Raw genomic sequence first — 14,010 nt, forward strand, 5'->3', positions numbered from 1 at the left:
AGTGTCTCACTTTTTGGCCATAGTCCTGGCCCTGGTTCTAACCAAACTGTGTCACTTAGTGCAGAAAGATCCCTGCCTCATCCCTGTGCCCCTCTCATGACCCTTTCCAAAAGGCCTTCAATGCTCTCCCAGGTAACAGGTGTATAGGTCCTCACTGCAGTCTATCATGAGATCTGGGCCCTGATTGCCTCTCAGACTTCATCTCCTAGACCTCTCTCCTCGGTCACTCTGCTCCAACCACATCAGCCACTGTGATCCTCCCCCAGACACATGAGACTCAGTTCTGCCTTAGGACCTTTGCACATCCATGCCCTCTGTCTGGAATGCTCTTCCCCCTGATGTCCACATGGCTTGTGTCCTTACTTCATTCAGACCTCAGCTCAAATAGAATGTCACTTTCTCAGGCCTTCCTGCACCACTCCATCAAAAACAGAACACTTCCTCCCCCAAGTCACTTGGCTATTTAGTGGCCTAAAACAATGCTTTATTTCCCACAAGTCTGTCCCACAAGTGAGAAATTCTAAGCTCAGCTGGTTCTTCCACTCCCATGTGGTAGCAGCTGGGGTGGTTCTTGTGGCTGTGTTTAGCTGGAAGTCAGTGGGGGCCTGAACGTTCTGGGTGGCTTCTGTCTCTCCATGGGGTCTGTCCAGCTAGGTAGCAGGACTTCTCCTTGGTAGCTCAGATTCTGAGAAAGAGAAAGCGGACTGCCACCTCTTACACCTGAGCTTGGAAGTCCCAGAAAGTCCTTTCAGGAACATATCGTTGATCAGAGCAAGTCACAAGTCCAGCCCAGGTTCAAAGGGAGAGGGCAGAGACTTCCGCTCTTGGTGGGAAGGGTGATGTGTGCCTGCAGAGATGGGAGAAATTGTTGGCGGCCATAGTTGCAGGCAGCCTACCAGCCTTCTCCTTGCTTTCTTGTTTATTGTTTTTCTTCCATGTGATACTACCTTATTTTTTATTATTATCTTTATCTTTCAAAAAATAGAAGCCCCACGAGGGTAGGGGCCAACTGTGTGTCAGCGCCTACAACTATGTCTAGCCAGTGCATATTGGAATGAATGAATGAATGAATGAATGAATGAATGAATGAGTCCTTAGGGACTAACTTCCAGTTTCCTCTGGATTATGGCGAATGGAGACAAGGTGAAGACCACATGAGTGGATGTTCCTAGGGAAGTGCTTCAGGCTTTTGAGGAGACACAGAGTCCTTGGCTGGGTCAGGCATCCCCTTGGCTCTCACACTTGTCTGGGGACTCTATCCCTACTTTACCCCCGTGGGTTGTCACTGTCAGGGGAGAGTTCTGTGTCCCTCACTGGACTCTTGGGAGTCCTATGCTGGGTCCTTGGCGCACAATGAGCATAGGCTGCGGAAACTGCCGCCTGTAGGAAAGGGTTGTCTCTGTCATTGCTGTTCCAGCCTGGCAGACACAGAGTGGACACTTGGGAATCACCTTCATTGATTCGAAGATGCGCTCCCCCTGCCCCCACATTTTAGCAATTCTGAAATCAGTAAGAGTCACAGCTGATGGCAACTTTACAATCACTGTCAGCCGGGCAGCCATTGCGACGTCGCTGTTGCTGCCTGGATGTGGTCATGGATGTGCTCCTGATGGCACAGAGGACGTGGAGGGTGGGAAAGCCGGGAAGTCCACGGCTCAGAGGCAGAAGCGATTCCACAGAGTCAGGCTCTGTGGTTAGGAACAGCTTAGCCAATTTATTTCCCTTGTATTTTCCCAGTTAGATACACACACAAAGTGATAGACGATAAAAAAAAAATCTGTATTTTCTACGTACGTCTACAAAGAGTAAGTGTAAAATAAAAATTTTAAGTGATAAGGAAACGTCGTGTCATACTTGCATTGCCAGCAATTTGTCCCCTTGTTAGGGGGATGGGAATGATGCAGCTGACAACCAGTGGCACCTTTGATCTGATTATACAGGGAACCCGCGGAAAGAATGAATGAATAAAGGTGTTCATCTCATTTGTCTCTGTCTTCCTCTCGAATCCAGTCTCAGCTCCTGGGTTTTATGTCTGTCTGGGGATGACAGGTGGGAGAACAGATTTCTAGTCCCAGTAAATGAGCTACCTCATCTGACGGGTTCTCACAGCACCTGACACATTGTAAACACCCAGTAAGTGGGTGCTCTGCCTCGTGCATGGCCGTGTCAGCCGCCCCCAGCCGCCTGTGAGGTCTGTAAGGGCAGGGATGAGTGCGATTCACACCTCCGGACCAGTGTAGGGACTGGCCTAGGGCCAGGGCTAAGCAAATGTCCGTGGAGTGACCAAGTAACTGAATTACTGGGTGAATGAGAGCTCTCTGTCAACTCAGGGTCTTTGCACGGGCTGGTCCCATGGCCTGGACTGCAACTCCCTAGCAGTGCATCAGGCTCACAGATCTCAGCTCAGGTGCCCTCTCTTCCAGGAAGACCCCCAGGCTGGGTCAGGTGCCCCCTTGGCGTTCCCACAGCCCTCTGGAGTCCTCCATCCCATCCTGGGTTGTCACTGTCTGTGGATGGATGGGACTCCTGCATGGGACAGAGCCCAGGGCTGTTGTGGTCATTGCCGCTCAGGATGGGGCCTGGAGAGGTGCTGAATGTGTGATGAATGAAAAGGGAAGAGAAGGCTTGGCAGACAGGGCAGGGCGCAGCCTCTCCCCGGCGGGTGCCCTCAGGAGCTGGCAGAGGTGCCCCTGGCAGCATGCCAGCCTGCACAGGGTGCCTGGCCGCTGTCTTGGCCCTCAGTCACCCCGGGGTTGGGACCATCTTCCTTCCTTCCGACCTGGAGCCCCCGAGGGCAGAGCCTGGGTCTGAGGCACTTCTGGGGGCGCTGGCTCGTGGCTGACTGGGCAGTGGGGATCAGGAGCGGGGGCCGAATGAACGAGGCTGTGAAGGGGGAGGTGGGCTCCAGGAGCCACGGCCCGCGTGCGTTGTCTTCGTGTAACGGAGTCTCTCCTGGGCTGCAGGTCTGCGTGCCTGAATGTGCGTGGGCTGCTCACCGGCCTGATTTCTGCTTTTCTGTAGTAACCGTATTGGACGGTCTGGGTCTCTACTTTCCCTCTTGGGCCGGGTGTGCATGTCTGTGAATTTAGGGGAGGGGTCCAGGTCTGTGTGTTTGGGATCTGGAAACCGCTGCAAACGTCTTTTAATCTCTTGGCCTTCAGCTCCTTCCCTGCGTCTCTGTCTCCGCCCTTCAGTCCCATCTCTCTAGCTCCGTATCTTCTTCCCCTCCGTAACCCCCTCCGTAACCCCCTCCGTAACCCCCTCCATAACCCCCTCCGTAACCCCCTCCGTAACCCCCTCCGTAAGCTGAGCCTCTGACCAGTCTTTCCCAGGTTCTCTCTAAGGTGGTTTCTCGCCCACTCTGTCTTCCTGCTGGGCTCTCCCTCTGCTCTTTTTTCTTGGGGAGTCTCTTTCCCCACCCCAACTCTCCCTTGTCTTGGGGGGCCTTTGCCTCAGCCTCTCTTCTCACTCACATGGCTGCCTACTTCCGCCTTCCCATCTGTCACAGTGCTGCCACCTTCAGTGGTCGTGAGGCGGCAGAGCAGGCCAAGAGACAGAGGGGACCGACGTGTTACACCAGACCGGGCACTGAGCTGGGATTTGGATGGGAGGCTGGGCAGAGAGGAGGTTAAGGTTCTGGGCAAGGAGAGGCCTGGACACCAGATACCGAAATGGGCTGTGGTGCTGTCGCGTGGGCGCCAGGCCTGGCTGGGCAGAGGCGTGCTGGCAGTGACCTTGTGGGTGGTTTCAGACCTGGCCTCTCCCCCCAGCCAGCCCCCATGCAGCCAAATCAGCACCCTCGGAGCTCGTCGCGGGGGGTAGGTGAGTAGATGGTGGGGGAAGGAAACATGAACGCCTTGTTTGCAAAACAGTCGCCTGGAAGGAGGAGAAATAGAGGGTGGGTGGTGAGCAGGGTCAGGCCCTTGGATGCCAGGCTTCAGAGCTGGGACTATGTCCTGGGGGTGACAGAGACCACAGATGGGTTGTGAACATCTTGGCGTTACAAAGATCTCTCTGGGTCCCTTGTGGGGGGACTGAGGGCCCAGCGGGACTGAGAGGGGGGCCCCAGGAGCAGCTGGGGGATGGGGTCCCTGCCCCACTGTGGGACCCCGCCCCCTGACATCACTGTCACATTATTGTGCTAGGGTGGGCTGACCAATAAGCTGCGGCTTGCTATTATAATGGGTCCTAGCAACGGGTCTGACCTTGGGCTAACAGGAGAGGAGACCCCACCAGCGGGGAAAGTGTGAGGCGAGAGGGAGAGCCTGCAGGGCAGGTGAGTCCCCTGATGGCAGGACTGTCTGGCTGGGCTCTGTGGGTGAAGGGAGGCAGGGGCTTCCAGGACCAACCCTAGCTCCCTCAGCCCTAATCGCACCCCAGGGGCCACTGACCTGCCTGGCCCTGGCTGCTGGAACCTGCCACAGCACCCGCTCTCCTCTCCCTGGACCATATCCTTACACGGCTTAGGGGGACAGGGTGCAGACAGAGTGGGCATAGCAGGGGAGAAATGCCTCCCCCCGGGATGGGGGATCAGACCTGGCAGGAACAATGTAATAAGGACAACTTTCTGTGGGGCGTGGACAGGGACAGCCCAAGGACAAGGAGGGAGGCAAAGACATGTAGCTGAACAGAGAGCTTCAGAGGGATGAGGGAGCCCAGGGACGTGGGTTTGAGTCCTGGCTGGGCCTCCGCGCAGGGACGTCACTCGTGTAGTCCGAGCCTCGGTCCCTCTCTGTCTGATGGGGACAGTGGTCCCTCGTTTGAGCTTAGTTTAGCAACCAGGGCGGGTCTGGGTGTTTAAGGAGAAGGGCTCCCATGGCTGGCATGCCCTCATGCCGGGCTCCTTCCTCCAGCTGAACCCCAGCACGCTGGCCTAGGGAGAGACGGGCAGGCTCACGATCGTCACAGGCCTCCCTTGCCCTGTGGGGCAGCAAGGTTGCCTTCCGCGGTGCACTCAGAGAGGGCAGGGGACGGCCTGAAGTCACACAGCGAGGAATGTGATCAGGATACTAATGCTGGGGCTGCTAACACAGACCACCTGCTGTGGGCCGTGCACTATCTCAAACGCTGCATCTGTATCAACTCACTTAATTCTCAACTATTACCGTAGTTACTGGCCTCATCTTACACATGACGGGAATGAGGCGGAGACTTGCAAGTCGCTCGCCTCGATCACTCCGCGCGTATGTGGGGGAGCCAGGACTTGACCCTGGGTTTGGCTCCAGGGTCTGGGTCCCCTTCATCACCCCTTCCCCCTGCTCCCCACAGCAGCAGCAGCAGCGGGCGCATAGCGTGCTCTGCCTGGGCCCAGGCGCTGGGCTTAAGCCCTTTCCTTGGCAGGCCTGGCTACACCATTTGTGGGGCCCGGTGCAAAATGAAAACACAGGGCCCTGGTTCAAATACTATTAAGAATTTCAGTCGGTGTCAGCAGAGCGTGAAGCCCAGAGCTGAGCCTTCCAAGCCTGGGGCCCTGTGTGGGTGCATGGGTCACAAGCTGCCATCGAACCATTCCCGCTCTTAGGTTACCCTGAAGACTCCTGAGCACCTCAGGAGGCAGGTCAGTCACTATGCCCTTTACACAGAGGAACAGGCTTAGAGAGGTACCGCCCTCTGGCCCAGGTCACACAGCAAGTCAGTGGCAGGGATGGGATGTGAGCCTGGGCCTGTGAGACTCCAAAGCCCCCTAGCTCGTGTCAGATACGTACCTGGGTGTTTTGAGAAGGGGCGGGCCGGAGGGACTTCCCTTTTATCCATAGTGTTTCTCTCTTCCTGCCCCGCGCCAAGGCCCAGGAGAAGTGAACGGCTCCCTTCTACCCCCGCAGACGCTGAGGACCACCCGTCCCGTGACTCTCCCCAGCCCCCGCGCCCTCTGAACCGCTGGTCACCATGGCTACTTCGAAGTTGCCAGCAGTGCCCGGGGAGGAGGAGACCACCATCCTCATGGCCAAGGAAGAGCTGGAGGCCCTGCGCACTGCCTTCGAGTCGGGCGACCTCCCCCAGGCGGCCTCTCGCCTCCGGGAGCTGCTGGCCTCCTCCGAGAGCATCCGCCTGGAGGTGGGTGTCACAGGGGAGTCGGGCGCCGGCAAGTCCTCCCTCATCAACGCCCTCCGTGGCCTGGGGGCCGAGGACCCCGGTGCGGCCCTCACGGGCGTCGTCGAAACCACGATGCAGCCCTCGCCCTACCCGCACCCCCAGTTTCCTGACGTGACCCTGTGGGACCTGCCAGGGGCCGGGTCTCCGGGCTGCCCAGCCGATAAGTACCTGAAGCAGGTGGACTTCGGCCGCTACGACTTCTTCCTGCTGGTCTCCCCCCGCCGCTGCGGGGCCGTGGAGACCCGCCTGGCCTCGGAGATCCTGCGCCAGGGCAAGAAGTTCTATTTCGTGCGCACCAAGGTGGACGAGGACCTGGCAGCCACGCGCACCCAGCGGCCCTCGGGCTTCAGCGAGGCAGCCGTCCTGCAGGAGATCCGCGACCACTGTGCCGAGCGGCTGCGGGTGGCCGGCATGAGCGACCCCCGCATCTTCCTCGTGTCCAACCTGTCGCCGGCCCGCTACGACTTCCCGCTGCTCATGTCCACCTGGGAGCACGACCTGCCCGCCCACCGGCGCCACGCCGGCCTGCTCTCGCTGCCCGATATCTCGCTGGAGGCGCTGCAGAAGAAGAAGGACATGCTGCAGGAGCAGGTGCTCAAGACGGCCCTGGTGTCGGGCGTCATCCAGGCCCTGCCCGTGCCGGGGCTGGCGGCCGCCTACGACGATGCCCTGCTCATCCGCTCGCTGCGCGGCTACCACCGCAGCTTTGGCCTGGATGAAGACTCGCTGGCCAAGCTGGCCGAGCAGGTGGGCAAGCAGGCGGGGGACCTGCGCTCCGTCATCCGGTCCCCGCTGGCCAACGAGGTGTCGCCGGAAACCGTCCTGCGGCTCTACTCGCAGTCATCGGATGGTGCCATGCGGGTGGCCCGCGCCTTTGAGAAGGGCATCCCCGTGTTCGGCACCCTGGTGGCCGGCGGCATCAGCTTTGGCACCGTCTACACCATGCTCCAGGGCTGCCTCAATGAGATGGCCGAGGACGCCCAGCGGGTCCGCATCAAGGCCCTGGAGGAGGACGAGCCGCAGTCTGAGGTCAGCCTGGAGGCGGCCGGTGACAATGGTGTGGAGAAGCGGGGCTCCGGGGAGGGAGGCTGCGAGGAGGCACCGCTCTCGGCCCGCCGGAAGCTCGGCCTCCTGCTCAAGTATATTCTCGACAGCTGGAAGAAGAGAGACCTGTCCGAAGAGAAATGAACGTGCGGCCCCCACCCCTGCCTCACCCACAAACCAAGCCTTACCAGAACCAGCTAAACAAAGCCAGTGTAGTGACAATGTGTGCTGCGTTGCTGAGCGAGCCGAGCCTGCCGTCTTGGCGGGGCGGGGGAGGGCGGGACGGGGAGCGGCGGGTTGGGGGGGCATCTGAGGAGGCCTGTGGGCCCCAGTCCCACACTGAACCGGGATGGGACTTGCTCTGAGTGGGGAGAGCTTCAGGGTATGGATGGCGGGCCAAGGGTGCCTTGGGGGGCTCTCTCTCCCTGGTCCCCTGGTAGCCAAGGGAGACTTGTGGGGCCACAGGACAGCCCGGCCTGGATCCAAGATAGGAGTCAACTGCCAAACTGGGCGGGTAACTTAGTGGAGATTGGGGTTGGTTATGGTACTTATTTTTGCTGCCCTCTCAGGTCCCTTCCTGGCAGCCCAGGGTCCCACAGGCCACCTCTGGAGGGGGGAGGGGCAGCCAATTGGTGCCCAGGATCGGCACAATGGTGCCTAGCAACCGGTTAAACAGGGTGGGGGACGCGGGACCTCCTGGCCAGCCCTGCTGCCAGCGAGCGATGGTCAGTGTGGGGGGCCAGGGAAGGGGAGGCCCGAGGGCTTTGGGCTGGCCTCCGCGTGGAGCCTGGGGTGGCGGGGAGGCCGGTGGGCTCTTTCTCCACACACCAAAGGAGAGAGGGGGCAGAAGGCGAATCCCGCCACCTAGAACACGTCCTTTTGGAGAGCGAGCAGATGTTTGTGCGGGAATGTGCGCGTCTGTGATTGGGAGAAGCATGGGTAAATGTCTGGGATTTTGATGCCGTGGGTCTGAGGTGGTGAGCAGTCTACTGACTGGGCTTTCACCTGCTGTGTCCGCATGTCTCTGTGGGTGCGAGAATGCTGGGGTGGTGCTGAAGGCCATGGAGCCGAGCCAGGGCGATGGGGGTGGGACTCCTGAGAGCTGCATGTGGCTGCAGGTGTCACTGGGCGTGGGCAACACGGGGTGAGGGGATCTGTGTCTGTGAAGCCAAACCCCGGGCACTCCCTCTTGCTCTGTCCTTGGCTCTCTGGTGGGAATGCAGAAGTGAACCTGACCCCCTCCTCGCTCGAGCCTGACCTCACATGCCAAGTCAAGGGTCACGTACATTTAAAAGATTAAAAAACTATCTGATTAGGGTCTTTGGACAGGACAGGGGCTGCCCCCAGGGCTTCTGTGGGCTTGCACAGGGGCTCAGGGAAGGGTTGGATTTAGGTGCAGAGAAAGGTGAGTTTCCAGGAACTCACAAGAAGGCTCTGGAAGCTGTGTACAAGGCCAGTGGTGGAGCAGGGACTGCAGGGAAGGGGAGGCGGCCTCACCCCTAGGTGCTCACAAATACCGCCTATGGATATTCCCAGATCTGGGGGGTGGTTCTAGCCTCATCTGGGGGCCTCAGATGGCCTTGAACCTAGGAAACAGTTCCAGACAAAGAGGGGCTGCTTTCAGCTGGAGGATTAAAGGGGGTGCCAGTCCTCTCTGCCGAAGAGCTCTGTGCTTTGCAACAGGATTCTCTTTTTGGAAGGCCTTCCCATTGGCTCTGTCAGGACTACTTTTGGGTTCACGTGGACCTTTCTGCACCAAAGAGGGTGGGGGATAATGGTAGGGAAATCCCAGACCCCCAGATACGAGGACGGGATGGTCCACTCCAAATGTGTTCTCAAAAACCCAGCCCACATCTCTGTACCTTCGCACCCTCAGACATCATCCAAAACACAGGACCCATGGGCCCCGAGTGGCTAGGATGGAACGGTCAGGCATGAATAGTGACGTTCCCCACACACTGCCTAAGGTTCCGACCAACTGGTCGCCCTGTCCTGTCCTTTCTGCCTGCATCTCTCCCTTTCCCATCCCCCATCTCCACCCCATCAGCCCCTGTTCCAGCACAGGCCTCACCCTCTACACCAGCTCCTGCCCCTGCCCCTTGCCTCGTCTCCCAGGCTCTAGTGTATTCCCCAAAGGCCAAAGGGGGCTCCTTCAACATCCACCACGCACCTCTCCCTTCCCTGCTCAAAACCCTTCCACGGCTACCCACAGAGAAAGCTCAAGCTCCGCCTGATGCTCCAAGCCCTTCCCAAGCTGGCCTCATCAGCAGAAAGACCCTGAGGCTTCCTAAAACAGAGCTGGAGGGCCCTGGGGAGTCATCGCTCCATTTCACAGGTGAGCAACCGAACAGATGGGGGAAATAAAGGCTGCAGAGGGGACATGACCCACCGTGTCACCCAAGTCCCCGGCATGGCTGGGACTCGTTGCGGTCATGCATTCCGTGTCGGCGCTGGTGCCCCAGGCCACCGCACCCATGAGGACTCGGAGGCTCAGAGGCCGGGCGGGGCTTGTGGAGGTGCGCCTCCCGGTTCCCGGAGCAGACGTGGGTACTCGGAAGTCGGCAGCCGTGGCAGCAGTGTCTTCACAAGTGTACCAGGCCCGTCCCGTCGGGTCTCTCTCCCTGGTGCTGGAACTGCAGGGCCCAAACAGGTCCTGCCTGGCCCATGGCAGGTGCTCAGTGGCGCAAGGATGGGGTGGGGAGGTTGTGTGGCAAAAGGATCGGAGGGGGCTGGTCCGTGTCCTGGCTCTGGTGCAGGCTGGAAGACATTTAGTGAGCGACTCGGTTTCCTACTCTGTGCAACGGGGACTCAATGAAATGATGCTTGTGGTTGGAACAGTGGCTGGCCCCGAGTACACAGTGAGCCAACATCGACTGCTAGGAGCCATGATGATGGGCCAGCTCTTCATTACTGCCCTCTATTGCTGATCGCGGAGCCTGGCGCACAGTAGATGCCATACAAAGTTATTTAAGAATTTGAATTCTAGGGGCCCCTGGCTGGCTAGGGCAGTGGAACGTGCGACTCTTGATGTCAGGGTTGTGAGTTCAAGCCCCATGTTGGGTATGGAGGGTACTTAAAACTAACCCCCCCCCCAAAAAAAGAATTTGAATTCTATGATCCTAAGATCCAGTTTCTATTCCCAACAGTCCACGCACTAGCTGGGGGCCTTGGGCAACTGATTTCTCCTCTCACTGCCAATGTGGATAGTAAGGGAATCTCCCTTTCTGGCTGTTAGGAGGATTTTCTGAGATATTCCAGTAGGACAACCTGGCAGCGATGAATAAAAGTGAACCGAACCCAAGCATTTAGCACAGGGCCCAGCACATGGTCGCACTCTCAGTACGGTTGCTGGTGGTGCCTCGAATACTCGGGGCATGCTGAGGAGTGTAGAGAAGAGAGGGCGACTACTCCCCTGCCTGTCCTGTTGAAGGGCATCAATCCTGAAGACGGAGTCCTGGACGTCAGGGAGCCCATGGAGAGCAGAGTCTTTCAGTCAAGCCTCAGCCAGTCCCAGGTCCTGGATCTGTGGAAGGACACCAGCGCTCTGAAGGGAGCCTTCGAGGCGGGGGACCTGCCAGCAGCGGCCCCCAAGCTGCAGGCCACACTGCATTCGCTGGAGAATGCCAGGCTGGACATCGGCATCACCGGCGGCACGGGCTCAGGCAAGTCGACCTTTGTCAATGCCATCAGGGGGCTGGGAGACGAGGACCCCAAATCAGCCTACACGGGCGTGGTGGAAATGACAGTGGAGCCCACGCCATATGCACACCCTAAGTACCCCAACGTCGTCATCTGGGACCTGCCGGGCATTGGCGCGCCCGCCTTCCAGGCTGACAAATACCTCCAGCGGGTGTTGCCGGCCCGTTACGACTTCTTCATCATCATCACCTCGGAGAGCTTCACCGCCCACCATGCCCAGCTGGCCCGCGAGATCCTGCAGCAGGGCAAGCGCTTCTACCTCATCCGCTCCAAGGTGGATGTGGACATTGCCGCCTCCCGCAGCCGGCGCCCCAGCACCTTCTCAGAGGAGCGAGTGCTCGGCCAGATCCGGGATGACTGTTGGCGGCGGCTGGAGGGTGAGGTGCAGGCTCGGGGGTGGGGGTGGGGGTGGGCAGGTGGATTCTGGAGGGATCGCCTGCTCCTTCCCCTTCGTCTTCCAGCCGAGGCCCGCAAGGGGGAAAGGGTCTGTCCAATGTCACACTGTGGGGCTGAACTTGGGATGCTCACAGCTGCCATTCCTTTCCCGGGAGCTGGCGCTTCTCAGTCACAGGTGACAGAGACCAATCACCTGCATTAAGGAAACAGGACATGTGCTGGCTCGTGTATTTGCCAAGTTAGAGCAGTGCAAATGCCACGTGCCCACGGGATGCTGGCACCTGTGGCTGAGGGCAGCTAACATTTATTAAGGGATTACCACAGGCGCCATTTTCACGCGCTCACTTCACCACCACAGCATCCCTAGGAGGGAGGGACAATTATCCCCTTGTTTGATTTGGTAACTTGCCCAAGGCCAAGCGGGTGGTAGGGAGCAAGGCTGGGGTGGGAACTCAGGCAGCCTGCCTCCGGGGCCGACACTCTCCAGCCTCGTGCTGTGCGCTCCTGGCAAGCGCTCGTGCCTCGGCAGCTGTCAGGACACCGCGGTCTGCTCCTGCGCCCAGACCGCGGGGTGCTCTTGTCTCCCGCAGCGGGGGGCCTGAAGGACCCCAAGGTCTTCCTGCTCTCCATGTTTGAGTTGGGCAAGTACGACTTCCACCTGCTGGAGGAGTTGATGGTGAGGGAACTCGAGAGCCACAAGCGGCACGCGCTTCTGCTGGCCATGCCCAACATCTCGAAGCCCATCCTAGAGAAGAAGGCCGCCTCGCTGCGGCAGCACATCTGGCTGGTGGCCGCGGTGGCCTGTGGCGTCAACCCGAGCCCCGTGCCAGGCGTACAGGATGTGGCGTGTGACCTGTACGTGCTCATCAACTCCCTGGAAGGCTACCGCCGCAGCTTCGGCCTGGACCAGGACTCCCTTGTCATGCTGGCGGGGCAGACGGGCCAACCCCTGCACAAGATCCTGGAGGCGGTCCAGGGCCTGAAGACCAAGGTAACCGAGGCACTGGTGGTGGAACTACTGGGCCAGGCCTCCAGGGATGCCTCTGCTTTCACCCAGGAGCTCCTCAACGTGCCCATCCTCGGCACCCTGGCCACCTGCGGCACCTCCTTCGCCACCAGCTACCACATGCTCCGCACGTCTCTGGACGAGGCGGTCAACGATGCCCAGCGAGTGCTGCTTCAGGCCTTCCTCAACAGCTCTGACCACAAGCTCCCAGAGAAACCCAGTCAAGGATCCCAGCCCTGAACCTAGGCCGGCTGGAGGTAGCAGCAAAGGACTAGGATACCGGTTCTATTGTCCCCAGGCTGAGTGGTGTCAGGGGATGGAAAGAAACTCAAGCTCCAACTCTCCCAGACTAAGCCTGCATGCTGTTTGTGCTTTTGAGTCCTGGATCTTATGCCCTCTCTGGCCATTGCCCCCACCTTCTCTGCCCTGAACCCCCACGTCAACCACCAGTCCCCTTGGGATGTAGAGGGAGCGGGCAGGACATAGGACGCGTAAGTTTTGACAAGGTAGGGAGAAACTCCGCTGTCTAGCTAGAGAGGGCACCTTGGAAGGTGTTTGTGTAGGTCAGGGCAGTGGGGAAAGGGTTCAGAAGCATTTCCCTAAGAGGGCTGTGAACGTCACAGCTCAGAAGGGCCTTGAGGACCATCAAGGGAAGTTCTTGCCTAATGTCTTCTCAGTCAGCAAGTGGCAGGGCCAGAGCCTGCCCCGGGTCTCGTGCCTCCCAGACCCTACTCCTGGCCTGAGTGTTTTCTTCACCACCCCCAGGATTCCCCCAAGGACACGGGGACTGTATGGGTATGCCCAAGAGCAGGAGGAAGGCAGGGAGACCAGAGGGGTATGGGGTAGCGGGCAGACAGACTCAGCTGGTGACTGGAACCAACCGTGTCAGTGAGCAGCAGGATTTGAAGGTCAGGACTAAGGAGGGATGGGTGGGATGGCCAGACCAATTTGGAGACATACTTCGGGAAACACCAAGCTAAGATGTAGCATATGTAAACTGAGCAGATGATAGGTCCTATATTGAAGTGTATGGTGTATTTGATTGAGGGTCGGTTCTGGATTTAAAGGTAGAGTCGACTTTTAAACAAGAGTAGATGAGGTCTGTGGGGAAAGGAAGCCACTGTAGTTAACCAACAGTAAGCACTGTGGGTAAGGGTAAGGTAGGAGTATTTGCATAAGGGTAGAAGCTGTTTCAACTCAGTGTTAAGTACTATATTGAACTAGGATGTGTCCTATTTTTTTTTTTTTAAGATTTTATTTATTTGACAGAGAGAGACAGGCAGCGAGAGAGGGGACACAAGCAGGGGGAGTGGGAGAGGGAGAAGCAGGCTTCCAGCAAAGGAGCCTGATGCGGGGCTCGATCCCAGAACGCCGGGATCACGCCCTGAGCCAAAGGCAGACGCTTAACGACTGTGCTACCCAGGCGCCCCGAATATGTCCTATTTTTAAACCATGTACTAAATAAGGCACTGCACTGAACTAGCATTCAAAGGCAGGCACTGTCTTCAACTCAACACTGAGGACACGAGGGTAGGAACTGCATTTAGCCAAAGGAGGGCACTGTATTCTCCTATCAGTAAGAATACCGCTTTCTAGGGGCTTCCTCCTTAGCAGACTGGTCTCCATCTGCTCCCGACAACCCTACGACCTACAGTGGATGTGTCCCCATGGGAAGTTCACTCAGTCTCCAATGGTGGCTGCAGCTAATCTGCCCCCAAAGGCTGGGACCCCAATTTGCCACACTCCCCAGGACAGCATGCCGGGGAGAGGGG

General features: G+C 58.6%; 2 protein-coding genes across 2 annotated transcripts; both read left to right on the plus strand.

Moving 5' to 3' along the window:
• The first annotated feature begins 5,886 nt into the window (after nt 1–5,886).
• Nucleotides 5,887–7,281, plus strand: IRGC (immunity related GTPase cinema). The gene has a single exon (XM_045786439.1). The coding sequence runs from the start codon at nt 5,887–5,889 to the stop codon at nt 7,279–7,281; it is 1,395 nt and encodes a 464-aa protein (XP_045642395.1).
• Nucleotides 7,282–10,579: 3,298 nt separating this feature from the next.
• Nucleotides 10,580–12,478, plus strand: LOC148108282 (interferon-inducible GTPase 5-like). The gene is made up of 2 exons (XM_087853382.1): nt 10,580–11,213; nt 11,823–12,478. The coding sequence occupies exons 1-2, from the start codon at nt 10,610–10,612 to the stop codon at nt 12,476–12,478; spliced, it is 1,260 nt and encodes a 419-aa protein (XP_087709508.1). The 5' UTR covers nt 10,580–10,609.
• The last annotated feature ends 1,532 nt before the right edge of the window (nt 12,479–14,010 follow it).

Source organism: Ursus americanus, chromosome 21 (assembly GCF_024610735.1).
Source record: "Ursus americanus isolate L20-20 chromosome 21, mUrsAme1.1.p, whole genome shotgun sequence".
Lineage (NCBI taxonomy): Eukaryota > Metazoa > Chordata > Mammalia > Carnivora > Ursidae > Ursus > Ursus americanus.

What these genes read in the sequence shown, in the direction of transcription:
- LOC148108282 (XM_087853382.1), top strand. Translation starts at nt 10,610, where the DNA reads ATGGAGAGCAGAGTCTTTCAGTCAAGCCTCAGCCAGTCCCAGGTCCTG. An exon ending in CTGTTGGCGGCGGCTGGAGG is followed by an intron (nt 11,214 to 11,822) that starts GTGAGGTGCAGG and finishes TGTCTCCCGCAG; the next exon opens with CGGGGGGCCTGAAGGACCCC.
- IRGC (XM_045786439.1), top strand. Translation starts at nt 5,887, where the DNA reads ATGGCTACTTCGAAGTTGCCAGCAGTGCCCGGGGAGGAGGAGACCACC.